Raw genomic sequence first — 14,380 nt, 5'->3', positions numbered from 1 at the left:
AATAGATTAAAGGGGGAGCAAGGAAGGGAAAAATTCAGAATAAACTATTGGTAATTTGATTTGACAGATTAAAAAAAATACTGTTTCACTTTCTGCCCATGGATGCCATTCAGCTAAAGCTCACGAAAACTTGTCTATGTGTATTGAACTTTGTACTTCTCAGAGAAGCTATTCGTGGCTTTGACAACCATATAATTAAACAATTACAGTACTGGAGTTTTATTTGATAAAATGGCCTGCTGTACTCATTTGTCTGAAAAGGCTATAGTGCTTGCACATTAATGAGTGACTGAGACAATATTTCTTGGCAACGAATGTCTCTCAGGATGAGATGCTTTAACTTTAAGTCCCTTAACCCATCTTGACAGACGTTTCTACAAGAATGCTGAGGGCCTCCTTGTTGGACCGTCAACACTGCAAATAGGTACAAGTACATTTTGTTTTCTCAGGCTTCTTCCATGGAGGAATCCTGCTGCCCAAGGAATAATTATGGGAAAACTACTAGGTCTTAGGAAGACAAAGAAGCTAAGGCTTTGTTTGCATGAACAACTAGTTTTTGTTTAGCAAACACTGAATTCACCCTGACAGCTTACCCCATCACCTTCCGCTGTCTCTTTATTGCATCTGGGCTATCCCATAGTAGTTTGGTGCTATCCTTGGGCCTTAGAAAAAAGTCATTTTGAGGGCTACATAACTCACAGAATCTCCTGGGCATTAGCATTCTGAGAGTTCTGATCCCAAAAACTTGGTGTTTTTTTTTCAAGTTTTGATTTTTTTCTCTCTCTTTGAGTGACAGGAAAAGACAGTATGGATAGTTTTGGTGTGTCATGTTTTTATAATTTTAAATACACTAGAACATACATTTTCATAATCGGCAATTTTGTCAATACAGACTAATGAAGTCCCTCTCTTTCATATTGCTCACATGCTCTGAGTGCAATATTTTTTGTGTGTTGGTGGCCCCTTCTACACTGCCATATGAAATCCCAATTATCTGCTTTGATAATCTGGATTATTTGGCAATGTAGAAGGGTCCCTGGAGCCCCTTTTCACATATGCCCGGGCCTTTTTAGTGGTTTTTCCTACTCTTCATGAGCTCCCTTCTTTATAGCCTGTATAAAGATTGCAAGCATATCTACACAGCATACTCCTTATAAGCTTTAATTATGGGTCTAACCTATGAGATCTTAGGATCTGAATCTAATGGTGAATTTTGAATTCTGGTGTAGGGTGTTCTAGTCTGCTCTTCTGAACTATAGTATTACAACTCTTAAGAAGCTAATCCTAAATGTTTTATCAAACTTCAAATTCCAGGATACTGAAAAAATGAGTTGTGGCAATTATCAAATGCTGTGGTTGTGAAGTATAGATTACTGCTTCTCAGAGTGCTTCCTGTTGCACAGCAGGTTTCCAAGATAAAAAGAAATAGTTGTAGTCAGTGCACAGATGTATTTTGGTTGTTGTTACTTCTAAAGTGTATGTGTATATAAATGTTATATAAATGCAGTGGACCCTCAGTGTCCGCTGGGCTTTGATTCCAGGGCCCATATGGATACCAAAAACCCATAGATGTTCAGGTCACGTTACATTAGATGGCATAGAAAAATGGTGTTCCTTATGAAAAATGGCAAAAATCAACATTTGCTTTTTGTTTTAATATTTCCAAGCCATAGATGGTTGAATAGAATTCATGGATGTAGAATACAGTTACAGTTGACGGTAAATAAAGAATTATGATGGATAATAGTAGTAGTAATAGTAGTAGTAGTATTCTCTCATCTCTAACACATTGGGAGGAAACTGCTAGTTCCTCATTTCACATGGTTATCATTATGGTGGGCTTCAATGTGTATATGTATTCCCATAGCCAGCCACAGATCAATGACATTATTGGCTGTGATCCACTAGGGTCCTTTGCAGGTGTCAGTGGATGATGTGATCAGACAGACCCTATACTAATTCCCCCTTCCTCCATCTGCCACTGAATGGTTGTAAGGGAGGCTTCAGCAGTTAATGAGAAGCTGGGCATTGACTAATGGAGTGCAAAGAAAATAATGTAACAAAAAGACACCTAAAGTATATGTTGGACTTACATTTGTGCATGTCTCTAACAGGATGTGTTTAAAAAGCAGCTTTAAATTGTGTGGTTCAATCGTCCACCCTTAATCTTCATTATTTAAAAAGTACAAATCAATTTAAGTACACTTTGTTTGCAGTTGAATGTAAACACTTGGTTATGTTGCTACTGAACTGTAAAGTATAAGAAAGGGGATGCACATTAGGACACACCTATTTTCACAAAAGATGCTTTCCACAAAATTATTGCCTTGTTTGAGGTACATTGGAAGGATGCCAGTTTTTGTATTATCTTCGATAGCTTGGCTGTAAGGCAAAAGCCTTTAGCAGCCAAATGGAGCGCTACATGAAGAGCGTAAGTTTTGGCTCTGTGCCCCAGATCACATCAGCTGGGCTTCGTGCGCATACCTGAGAAAAGGTACTCTGTATCCCCAAGAGGCACATTAAATAAGCTTTTGGCAGAGAGATTTGTTAGACAGATTTTATTAAGCAGCAGCCAACCACCATGTTGAATGCTTGTTCATAAATAGTGTTTGCTTACACTGTGGATGCGCAGTGAGCTTTAAAGGCAAAGAATAGCTCTCTTGGAATAATGTGCATTGATTGGTGGCAACAAATCCTCTATAAAATTTGTTTCTCAGAGCCAATTGGCATCTTCAGAGAAAGCAGGTGATTTAGCCTTCCTTGGTTTATGCAGTTACTGAATACAAATGGGAGAGGTGTTGTATTTTAGGATATTCTCCCCATATCCAAAACATCTTGCCTAGTAAATAACGCAGCGTTTGAGAAAGGAGGCAAGGAGACTCAGCTCATTTGGCTTTGGAATGTAATTTTTCATCTTGAATGAATATTATATCACCTCCATTCTGAAATGACATAAATCTTAGAAGAGCAGACTCACTCCTATCAAAAAGGTTGTCTTAGGATGTGTCTTATATTGTAGAATTAATACAGTTTGATACCACTTTAACTGTTACAACTTAAAGCTATGGAATCGTGGGAGTTTTAGAAATTCTTTAGCCTTCTCTGTCAAAGAGTGCTGGTGTTTCAGCAAAATCTAAAGTTCAGGATTCCTTAGCATTGAGCCATGCCAGTTACAGTAATGCCAGACTACAATAATTCTACAGTGTAGATGCACTTAGTTTATCTGCTAAGGATTCATCATTAATTGACTATACATAGCCTCTTATGCATACCTGAGGGCATTGTAGGCTTGCAGTTAGTAGTACTGTGGTAAGTTTTAAGTTCAGGACCTCGTCATAACACTTGTTATAGCAACAGCCTGAGGTGGAATCCAAAAAGCTGTATTGATCTGTATATAAAGAAGTTTATAGGAAATTGGAGATTTTCATCTTTACAAACAGTTTGATCTTCATCCCATGGGATAAGTAAACGTTTGGGGTCATTGTTTTCAAATTAATCTTCACAAAGCCCCGTTTTGAAATTTAATGGATGATTTTCCTACTCCCATTACATGATCTCCCTCTTTCTGCTTTCTTTTCTAATAATTCTTTTCCCTTCTCAGCCAATGGGAGGCATATTTCTCCTCCCACTGTCTCCTCCCCCAATTTCGTCGGATATTGCAATTCCTCTTTATAAGTACAAATTACTCTCAATTCAAAATATGTCTATTTATTTTACTTTTAAAAAGATATAAATTACCGTTACTTCCTCAGATCCAAAATGGTAATGGTGGAAGAAAGGAATTAATACTGCCCACCTCAACTCCTCCCTCCATGATGATGTCATCATTATGTTTACAAGCGGGCGAGGGGAAATTCCCATCACATGTTAAATTGGGCATTTTTACACATCTCTATGCAGAGAATTGAAAAGGAAATTGATTGCCAATTGACTTAGGAAGCGTAGGAAAAAAAAAACCACACTTTAGAAATGAAGAAATACCTGGAACCCATTTTATGTGCTTGCATCATGTGATGGGCTCTGTCAGTAGCCGTTTCTTAAATGTGTAGAAATGCTGATTTTATTGCATGTGATGAAGTCCTAAATCTTTTGTAAAACAAATGGCTCTTGCTTACTCATCACCAAGCCACTCCAGTATACCTTGGATTATAAAACTGGTGGTTTACAATAATTGTTTTGTTAGGAAAATCCATTTCCCACAAGCTAGTCAAGGAGAACCTAAGCATCCAAGAGAGACAGTAGATCAAAAACTCATTGGAAGCCATGGTTCCACTACACCAGTAGATCTCTATCTGTGGGTTTCAAGGTGTTTTGGTGTACAACTCCCAGAAATCCCAGCTAGTTTACTGGCTGTTAGGATTTCTGGGAGTTGAAGGTCAAAACATCTGGGGACCCACAGGTTGAGAACCACTGCACTACATCTTTGCTTGCAGCTTACCTACAGATATCATTCCTTCCACTCATTGGTTGATTTACCACAGAACAGTGTTGTTCCTCAGTTATCCTTGCATTTCCTAGTCTCAGTCTCAATTCATGGTGTATTTGAGCATCACCAAATGCCCATTGCTAGACGGTGCAGAGGAACAACCTAGGAAGTTGTGTCCTGGTTGTGGATTTGTGCTACTCCTGTACAATAACAAGATGATGAACTCAAAATATCATAGAGTTGGAAGAGACCTCGTGGGCCATCCAGTCCAACCCCCTGCTAAGTAGCAGAAAAATTGCATCCAAAGCTAAGAAAATTTGGGTCGGGAAAGTGAGGAAAAAAAAAAAAAGTCATAATACACAGGGCAGTGGATCTGGAAGGTCATTCAGGAAGGAAGGAAGGTGGGGGGGATTCGGGTTGGGTTTGTTGGGCTCTTTAAAAAATCATATTGTTAAGAGAAAACCTCACATTTCAGACCCATTTGTCTGATTTCCAATTACATGGAAGAGGAGATTATATAGTAACATCTGTTGTTTAAATGCCTGATTGTTGCATTCGATCTTCAGATAAGTATTATTCTTTTGTGTTTCCTGGTTGCTTTTTTCATTTTAGACACAATTTACCCTAGTGTATGCTTGCTCGCTTTTTGATTTTTTTAAGTGTCTAATGACTTGACTAATACTAAGTCAATATGAAGTCTCCAGGGCCCTTCTACATTGTCACATAATACAGGTTGAAGCTGAATTATATGGTCAAGTAAACCCATATATAATGCAGTTTAACTACATTGAACTGCATTATATGGCAGTGTAGATGGGCTCAAAAAACTCCATTTAATTGTTTTGCCATTTAAATCATTTCATTATAAAATTTCTAAAGTAATTTCCAACAATTAAATAAAAAAGATCTAAATAGAGAATAACACTCAAATAACATGGAGGAACCAGACTACAGTAAGGTCTTGGTATCCTATCCACTGGGATTTGGTTCCTGTGGGTATCAATATCCATGGGTGCTCATTACATACGGTGGCAAAGTAAAATGATCTCCTTTATATAGAATGTGTTATATAAAACCCCTTATATAAAATCAAGGTTTGCTTTCAGAGTTATTTTCATATTTTCAAACAGAGGATGGTGGAATCCATAGAATACAAAATCCATGATCTGCCTCTCAAATCCTTCCAGGCAGAGGTGATTCATGAAAAAGATATGACAGTGAATTTAATATTTTCTTTATTTTGGTTGTACAAGGTACTGGAAAATAAGAGGAGATAAGGACATATTAATTAAAGCATTGTAGCTGGAACAAGTTTTAGAGGAAAGACTGTGTTGCCTTTTCTTAAAGATGCTCGGAAGTTATTAGGAAAGCATCCCTCTTGAGGTCCAAACGCCTCAGTGCCTTCTGGTTGCCATAGTTACTGTCTTCTACCGGCTCACCTTTCATGTTGGCAAAAAATGAAAAATGAACTATCGCTAGAACAATGAGGCTACCGATTGTTTGTAGGTGCAATAAATATATCTAGCTGACTCATTACAGCTAAGGTTTTGTGCACGTTTATCTGCAGTTACCATTAAAGTCACTGGGACATACTGTAATTCTACTTGGTTGGCATATTTTACAGCATCTGAGTGAAAAGTGGAAGACCCCGAAAACACTGCATAGGAGTTGCTGGAACTATATTATGCTGCCTTAAAAAATCATTTCAGTAGAGAACATCATGCAATTAGCAGTTAATCTTGGGAGTCGACTTTATATTTAGAACATTTGAAGGGCAGTCTGAGTTGAGAGGAAACGTTGAAATGATTGATCTGTCGGGGAGCATTTTGTTCAAGGAAAATCCTTCATGTCATCCAAAACGTCCAAATGATTGCTTGGCACTCCCTTGTTTCTAATCCAATAAGGAAAGATAAAGATTTCCTTTAATAGAGAGAATTAAGCATTATAAAAACACTGGTTGGTCTGTCATTTTTTGGGGGGGGGGTGTCTTTTTTTGAGTTGCATGGTTTCTTTTAATTGCTCATTGCTGACAGAGAGGCTCTTGTTGAATTTTTCACACAGCCATGAAATGTGGGAATGATGTAGAACCCATTTATGGCATACTGAAATCTCTGGGACTGGGAGAATCCTAAATAATGACAAAAATTGATGACAGGGTTTATTACTATTATCATTATTGTTGTTGTTATGGGCTGACACATCATTTCAGGTTGTGAAAGATATGTAACTGTTACCCAGCTCATGGGCCACAAATTCCCAAGAAAGGAATTAGATCTAGTTTGGCACCATACACTGTTTCCCTCTTAAACTCATACCAAGGGCCCTTTTTTGGCAGCCCAGTTTTGGGTGGAGAAAAGTGGTTTCTTTTCTTACCTCAGAAGACACAAATGTTAACCTTGTAAAATATCTGTAGTGCATTTTAGTGAATGATTTTAATGTGTATCAATTTTAAATCTGTGTCTTTTAATATGTGTGTTTTAATGGTTTTTATCTATGTGTTTTAACTAAGCTGTACTCCTCCTTGAGGAGAGGTGGGTACCAAATAAAATTAATCTTTGTTTTGAATCCATATATTCCAGCATATGAGAAAGGTTTTAAGGAGAAAATCCCTTTTCAAAGCAATGCAGTGTTCACACTAGAAAAAGGAACAGAAGGGAGAATGAATGTGTGAGAAAAGAGAGACAACCCCACAATTCTGTCATCATTTTAAAATAGGCAGTACATTTGTCCTTTCTGGAGCAGAATCTTGAGTTTTAGGGCATATGAAGAATTTACTACACAGAAAAATGTTGGAGAGATGGCATCTTTGTCTCACATGGAAATGTTACTAGAAAAAGATTTTATGTCATAAAATACACTTCTTTTCCATTCAGTTTTTCCCTTGCTCTGGTCTGCCATACTCTGAGCATAACAAAGAAATGGAAAGCAGGCAGCTGGTTTTGGAGGATTACATTGACACTTTCTTATCTAATGTGAGAATGACAGGATGCTATGAAAGAACTAACTTTGGGAGTAAAAAAAGCCAATCTAGTTCTTCTGATACACTCATAACTTCTTTCTTCTGTTTTCCTTTAGATTCTGGCTGACTTTGAGTTTAACCCCCAAATAAAAATGTCCCTTGCATATCATTAACTCTTACTGAAAAAAAATTTTTTTATCGTGTCAGAAGCGAATTGAAGATACAGTTATAATGTATTTAAAAACACAAAGTTAAAAACTTGGCATTATACTAAATTTCCTTTAACCAGAAAAAAATATTGAAATGTCTGCACACTGATACCTATGTATTAGACCCCATCATAATGGCAGTCATATAGAGCAGTACTTCTTAAACTAGCTGAGGTAGAATGGCTGGACTTCCCCCGCAATAATGCGGGGGATTGGCACTGCATTTACCCATTGTTTCTTTCTTTTCTGGAAGCTCACTGTGCACCACAGCAGCCCATGGACCAGCACTTTCCGTAGCATTGATACAGATGAACCTGCCTGGAAAACTCTACAAAGTAATGCTATCTATGTGGCTGCCATTTGATAACTTTTTTTTTTGAAAACCCTGCATTTTTAAAGTTCCAGACTTGGCTAGACATGAAGATCAGAAGGCAGTACAAGGGGTTAGTTCAGACCCACAAAACTCTGTACCCACTTTCTGAATGCTGGATTACATTGTCCTTGGTCTGATCCTTTCTTTGTATGACAACGACATCCTTCAGCTCAGACATCAGTAAATGTCTAAGAGAAGGGTGATTTACCCACATGGAGCAGTCATTTTATGTGTGCTTTTGATATGCAGGGGGATGTGTATACATTAAAAGGTCACTCTGGAGCTTCTCCTAAGCACTGTTCACTGTAGAAACCAAAAACTGTTCTCTCACACAGTCCATACTACCCCACTGTGTTGGAGTAGTGATATGCTGTAGAAGGAGCTGTCTTGGCTCCTTGTAAATCCATTTTCTCTTAATTAGTACAACCCTGATTGCTTTCTAAGTGCTTCTTGTGGTGGTATTTTTTACTTGCTTTTACATTGTTTTTAAATCAAGATTTTAAAAAGTTATTCGCTGTATTTTAATGAGACATATTGCATACCATTTTTGATGGGAATGGAATATAAATTTAATATGCAAATAAATTTTCCTGGAGAAGTGATATTATAAGGGGAATTCTTGCTAACTACTTACTCTAGAGGAGTAATTTGTTTTTAAATCTTAAGATCTGAACTGAACTCGTAGCCCAAATTGGTTGGACTGTCTATATTTCTAATTTGGATTTTTCTAAAATATTAAATTGGAACTTGAATTTTAAAGTTCAATCCAACATCCTCCCCTGCATCGTATTCCCTCCGGTAAATGCATATCAATGAATAAATAAATTTTGAAACATGAATGATGAGAGTACATGGAAAATATGGTCAAAAGCTTCCTGTAGCTATTTTTGTTCTTTCCTTTTGTAAAAATAGACTCATTTGCTCTGAGTACTTATTAACAAAGGAAAAAGTGTAGTTTGAAAAAAAAAATCTATTGACCAGTTCCTTTTCTTTTTACCTTTTATGTCTGCAGCTTTGTGTACGAGTGCAACTCATCAGAGGCATGTGCTTTAAAAGCAGAATTGTTGGTGAAGCACCTTCTGGAATTCTTTTCTATTCACCATTGTAGCAAATGTATGTTCATTTCTAGAAGTGATCCATCAGATAAAAGACATTTGGAAACTACATCGTATTACTTTAATGCGATGTCTCTGTTTTCATAAACTCTCTGTGCTCAACTCCCTACCCGGTTCTACTGCCCAATGAATTTTTGCTGCTGGACTTCCCAACTATTTCTGTAGAACAAAAACTCATAACATGGCCCTCGTTGTATATGGAGCAGTGGGTATATTTTTTGGAATGGCATCAGCACTTGGTCCAGTGCCTCGGATCAACTGGGGACACAAAGGTAAGAACACAGTTTCAGGTTAAGGTGTGTGGGGGTTTATGTGCTTTCAAGTTGTCTTTTGGGGGGCCCTTGATTTTCATAGGTAGGGTTGTCTTGGGCATGGAATATTGAGAGGTTCTTTTGCCAGCAAATAAATGAAAAATCATTTTTCTTGTACTTTGCTGATATAGTGTATGAGACTTCCTGTCAATTAAATAATGGATTTAGTTTAATGCAGCGTCTTTTGTTTTCTTCTGATAAGGAGCACACTCAGAACTTTTAAAAGTAAGGTTAAAGAGGCTAATAACATAGAACAGTTGAAAAGAATACTGAAATATGTCCTTACTGAAGTTGACAGGGGCTAACTTCAAGCCATTGTAACAGTTCCATCTGTATTGACTTATTCTGGGAAAACTTTATCACTATTAAGATACTGTCACTTGCTAGGTCAGATTTCTAAGATAATGTATAACTGATCATCTGCATATCCAAAAGAAAAACAAGTTAAGCAGAACTGTATTGTACAGGATATTCAGTTCTCAAGGGATAGCAAACGGAAAGTAATCCGAAGGTTGTGCTATAACTATTGACAAACAATTGCTCAGTTGAATATTCTAAAGGTTTTCCAGCTTTTTAAAAGGGATTTTGAGCGGAATGATTCTGTAGCTGGTTTTCTTACTACTTATATTTCAGTGTTTCTACATAGAGCAACTCTCTTACTTTCCTCTTTTCCATTCAGGTTGTTTCAGAAGTTGCTCCCTATCATTTGCTAGTCTTTTTTGACATTATTTATTTATTTATTTACAGTATTTCTATTCTGCCTTTCTCTACCCCCGGAGGGGGACTCAAGATGGCTTTACATAAAAAGGCAGCTATTTGATGTCTTGACAACTATACAGCGTTAAAAGACATTTAGCATAACATAAAATTCAAGTAAAACAATTAAAACATTTAAAATCAGTCATAATTAATCACATGATCCATAAGCATAAACCAGGCCATTCCTATATTCATAACATATTGATCCATATCTGTTTCTTTATTGCACAGGTTCTCTAAAGGCTTGGTCACAAAGCCACATTTTTACTTTCTTGCAGAAAATCAAAAGGGAGGGGGCTGATCTAATGTCCCTAGTGAGGGAGTTCCAAAGCTGAGGGGCCACTAAGTCAGCTGATCAAATCTCACATCTGTCACCACTATCTATATATTCCTGATAATCCAGCTCTATTCTCCATTTCCTCCCCTTTAATGCAGTCATATATTTCCACATGATGGTCAACATGTCTGCTTGGGACTTCCTTTGCTGGCTCAAATGTGGAAGTTCCAAGATTATAAACTTATTTTTCTTACCAGGCCTTACCTCTTCTATTATGTTCCTTGTATGGTTTCACAAGATTGTACATCCCTTACACTGGCCGCCTTTCTTCTGTCATCTGTCTAGCATAAATACCTTATTCATACCTTTATCTTCTGTTCTACCAGCCTTAGCAACAATGGCTTCCTACTCTCCCAAGTCAGTTGTGTGAATTGCTCTTCAGTTCTGCTCCTTGGGCTGTGGGAAAAGAATGGTGAAATCTGCCTACATTAAGAAATTCCTCCCACTGGAAAATTTCTGAAACTCAGCTGCTTGTTTGCAAAAACTATGGTTCTTTTAATGTTAATCCATGCCTATGTTAAAGGGAAGCTAATTTAAGGAAATAACAGATTTATTACAGTTCCATCCATAGAGTTTTGTACCTAATCGTATAATATGAGAAGTACAGCCCAGAATTTTATAGCAAGTGTTTTCGGACTGGTGTCACGCCCGAGGCAGCGGAGCACCAAGAACCAGACGCAGAGGCCAATAACTATCTAATATCTTTATTAAGTAAATATATAAAAGTAATAAAAACAAGTGAAGAATATAGTTCAGAAGCTGACCTATCAAATGAGGTCAAATAAAGTCCAAAAATGTATTGTCCAATAAATGATATTAGAGTTCAAAGTTTTTACTCCAATAACCGAAACACACACTATTGCCAAGCAATAGTGTGGGGAAAATGCCCAGAGTCTTTGAAGTCCAAGGTAGCTTGAGAACAAGGCTGGAAACAAACTTGAATCATTAAACAAGGTCCGTGACTAGGAACAAGCTCTATTGGACTAAAGGACCCTGTCATTTCCCCACACTTTGCTCGGCAAAGTGTGTGTTTCGGTTATTGGATTATAACTTTGGACTCTAATATCTCATATTGGACATTAATTTCCTGGACTATATTTGACCTTTCTTGAAAGGTCTACTTCTGAACCTTATTCTTCACCTGTTTTTATTGACTTTATATATTCCTTTAATAAAGATATTAGATAGATTCTGGTCTCTGCGCATGGTTATTGGTGCTCTGCAGCCTGGGTCTTGACAGCTAGACAAATCTTGAATACTTGATCCGGAAGGCAAGGAACTGGGGTTGCGGACTTTGCGAAGTCCACACAAGGCTGGAAACACGAAGTTGCTTCTGGAGCTGCTCTGTTGACTCCGCAACAATTCTAACGTGCCAGGCACCTATATTGGGGTCTCGTTTTCCCGCCAACGACCTCTTTCCCTAGAGAACGGGAAACGAAACCCAACTTTGTCCAGATGTGAAACTCCTTAGAATTTCCCAAGGGAAGCATGGCTAATCAGCCTGTTGTTTAGCTGCAATCCGTAAGCTCCTGCGAGTCTGTTCTCTCACTCCCCTGTCTGCAGAATAGGACTGTCTCCTAGGGAACGGGGGTGAGGAATGCCCAAGGTCTGTTTTACTGGGTTCTTGGGCGAAAACATCCGGCAGCTGGAAAGATTCCGGCTCTTGTTGAACCGGTGAAAACCCCATGTTTTCGTCTTCATCTGTCACGATGGCACTAGGAGCAGGACTACAAGGCCCATGAGGCATCACAACTGGAGACGTAGTTCATAGGTGCATTTTCAGGGTTGTTTTTTTTTAATACAGAGAAAAATTTGAAAATTAACTTACTATGAATCACCATTCTTTTCTTCCCCATTCTTTCCATATTTTTCCTACACTTTTGAGGAATTACCATCTCTTTTGACTCCTTGGTTGTTCAAGTTAAATAAAAGGCAGTTTAAGAAAATGCACATAATGGAAGCAAACTAAAGATGGATGTTTTCCATAGACTGTGTCAGCTAAAGTGAATTAATTCTGCAAGCCTCATAAAATTAACTTCAGAGGTTAGATCCAGATTTAGATGTGCTTAGCATAGATATCTTAGGATCAGTAGGACTAAGCCTCATTAGCCGAATCCCACTACTTTATTCTTTTGCATGAATAGGATACATTGGATCTACACACTGAATATGAAAGCTGCCATGTTTTTCTTTACTTGTGCTCTTTGCCCCACAATGAACCAATGTATTCAGACTAACACTTTCAGATTATATAAAAATTTAGGATGGTCTTAATATGGATGATCCCATATTGTGGCATAGTTGTTCTAGCTCTTTCTGCTACAATGCTACTCCCTAATTGTTTTACTTGTACTCGGATGGTGCTCTCTTAGCTCAAAGTGTTTGCATTCCTTCCTCTACCTTAAATTCCCATAATTTCTAGTTAGTGAATTGTAAGGCTTTTAATAATTAATAATTGGCAATCCAAAGTGGGAAATGAGAGAATATTTGAATTAACATTTGCTTCAGATTTTGAATTTTGAATTAAAATATGCTTTGAAATTCTTGTTTTTTGCAGAAGTTCATCTAATACATTTTCAAGAATCAGAAACTTTTAACTATTCAACCTTGTTGCTAAATGAATACAAAGATATTTTGTACGTAGGGGCTAGAGAAGTTATATTTGCTCTGAATTCATTGAATATTTCTGAAAAAAAGCAAGAGGTAAGTGTGCAGTTTTATTTCTTGCATACACAGCATGGGTGGGAAGACTGGTAGAAGACCTTGTCACAAACCAAAATGCCCACTTTGCTTACACATTTACTTAGGAAGTGTCACCACAGAACCTAACAGACATTTTTATTGCAATCGTAGACATTTTTATCAGAGTCAAGACCCACTGAGGTTGATAGTACCTAATTTCTTAATAACTTTGTTTAGCAGTTCTAGTGAATATGCATGCTTCTGGTGATAATTTATACAGGAGATAAAATGGTAGTGAGAGTCTACTGGAAACAGAGCAGTTGCTTATCAAAAACCATTTAAAATTTCTTGCAGCCTTTTATATATTGCATGAAGTGAAACCAGTAGATTGATTCATGCTTAGACAGTCACTTGTCTAAGTGACTGTGACCAGCACACAGTCACAAAGGTCACTCTTGATACCATTCTTCTTTGTTGTTGTTGTGTACCTTCAAGTCATTTCCTGCTTATGGCAACCCTATACAGGGTTTCCTTGGCAAGATTTGTTCAGAGAGGATTTGCCATTGCCTTCCTCAGAGGTTGGCAAAGTGTGACTTGCCCAAGACGACCCAGTGGATTTCCATGCCTGAGCAGGGATTCGAACTCTGACTTGCCATAGTCCTACACCAATATTCAAACTAATAATACACCATGCTGGGTCACTATTTTTTAATATTCACATGCTACTGGAAAATATATTGTGCTATAAATATGAGCTCATAAGAATTGAAAACAGACAGATCCAAACACCGTAACTATGAGCAAAGATATGAACCATAGCATGTTTTCCTTTAACACACAACATGGATGAAGACCTTGCCATAAATCCAAATGTCATCTCTGCCCACACATTTATTCAGGAAATGTCATCACAGGACCTAATCCCATCATTCACAATACTAGAGTTGCTGTCATTGCCCATCCTCTAATACAGTGGTTCTCAACTTGTGGATCCCCAGGTGTTTTGGCCTACAACTCCCAGAAAGCCCAGCCAGTTTAACAGCTGTTAGGATTTCTGGGAGTTGAAGGCCAAACATCTGGGGACCCACAGGTTGAGAACCACTGTTCTAATATGATGTATGCCATTCTCAGTCAGCAATGCCCTTCTACACCTTACATTAGGAAAGCAGGTAACTGCTTGTGCCAGAAAATAGACATAAAACAGACAAG

At 37.7% G+C, this 14,380-nt stretch overlaps 1 protein-coding gene across 12 annotated transcripts in view; it reads left to right on the top strand.

The window, feature by feature from the left end:
* sema4d (semaphorin 4D) overlaps positions 1-14,380 on the top strand; it is a 144,221-nt gene that overhangs the window by 83,185 nt on the left and 46,656 nt on the right. For all 12 annotated transcript variants that reach the window (XR_010003453.1, XR_010003450.1, XR_010003452.1 and 9 more), the window contains 2 exons: positions 8,980-9,354; positions 13,047-13,192. Coding sequence is in view for 8 of the 12 variants with exons in the window: in XM_062972114.1 (XP_062828184.1) it covers positions 9,264-9,354; positions 13,047-13,192 (237 nt within the window). In the remaining 4 variants the exon portion in view is untranslated. The remainder of the gene's footprint in view (positions 1-8,979; positions 9,355-13,046; positions 13,193-14,380) is intronic.

The sequence above is a fragment of the Anolis carolinensis genome, chromosome 2, assembly GCF_035594765.1.
Source record: "Anolis carolinensis isolate JA03-04 chromosome 2, rAnoCar3.1.pri, whole genome shotgun sequence".
NCBI lineage: Eukaryota > Metazoa > Chordata > Lepidosauria > Squamata > Dactyloidae > Anolis > Anolis carolinensis.
Note: the sequence above shows the minus strand (reverse complement) of the source record. Positions and strands in the feature narration are given on the sequence as shown.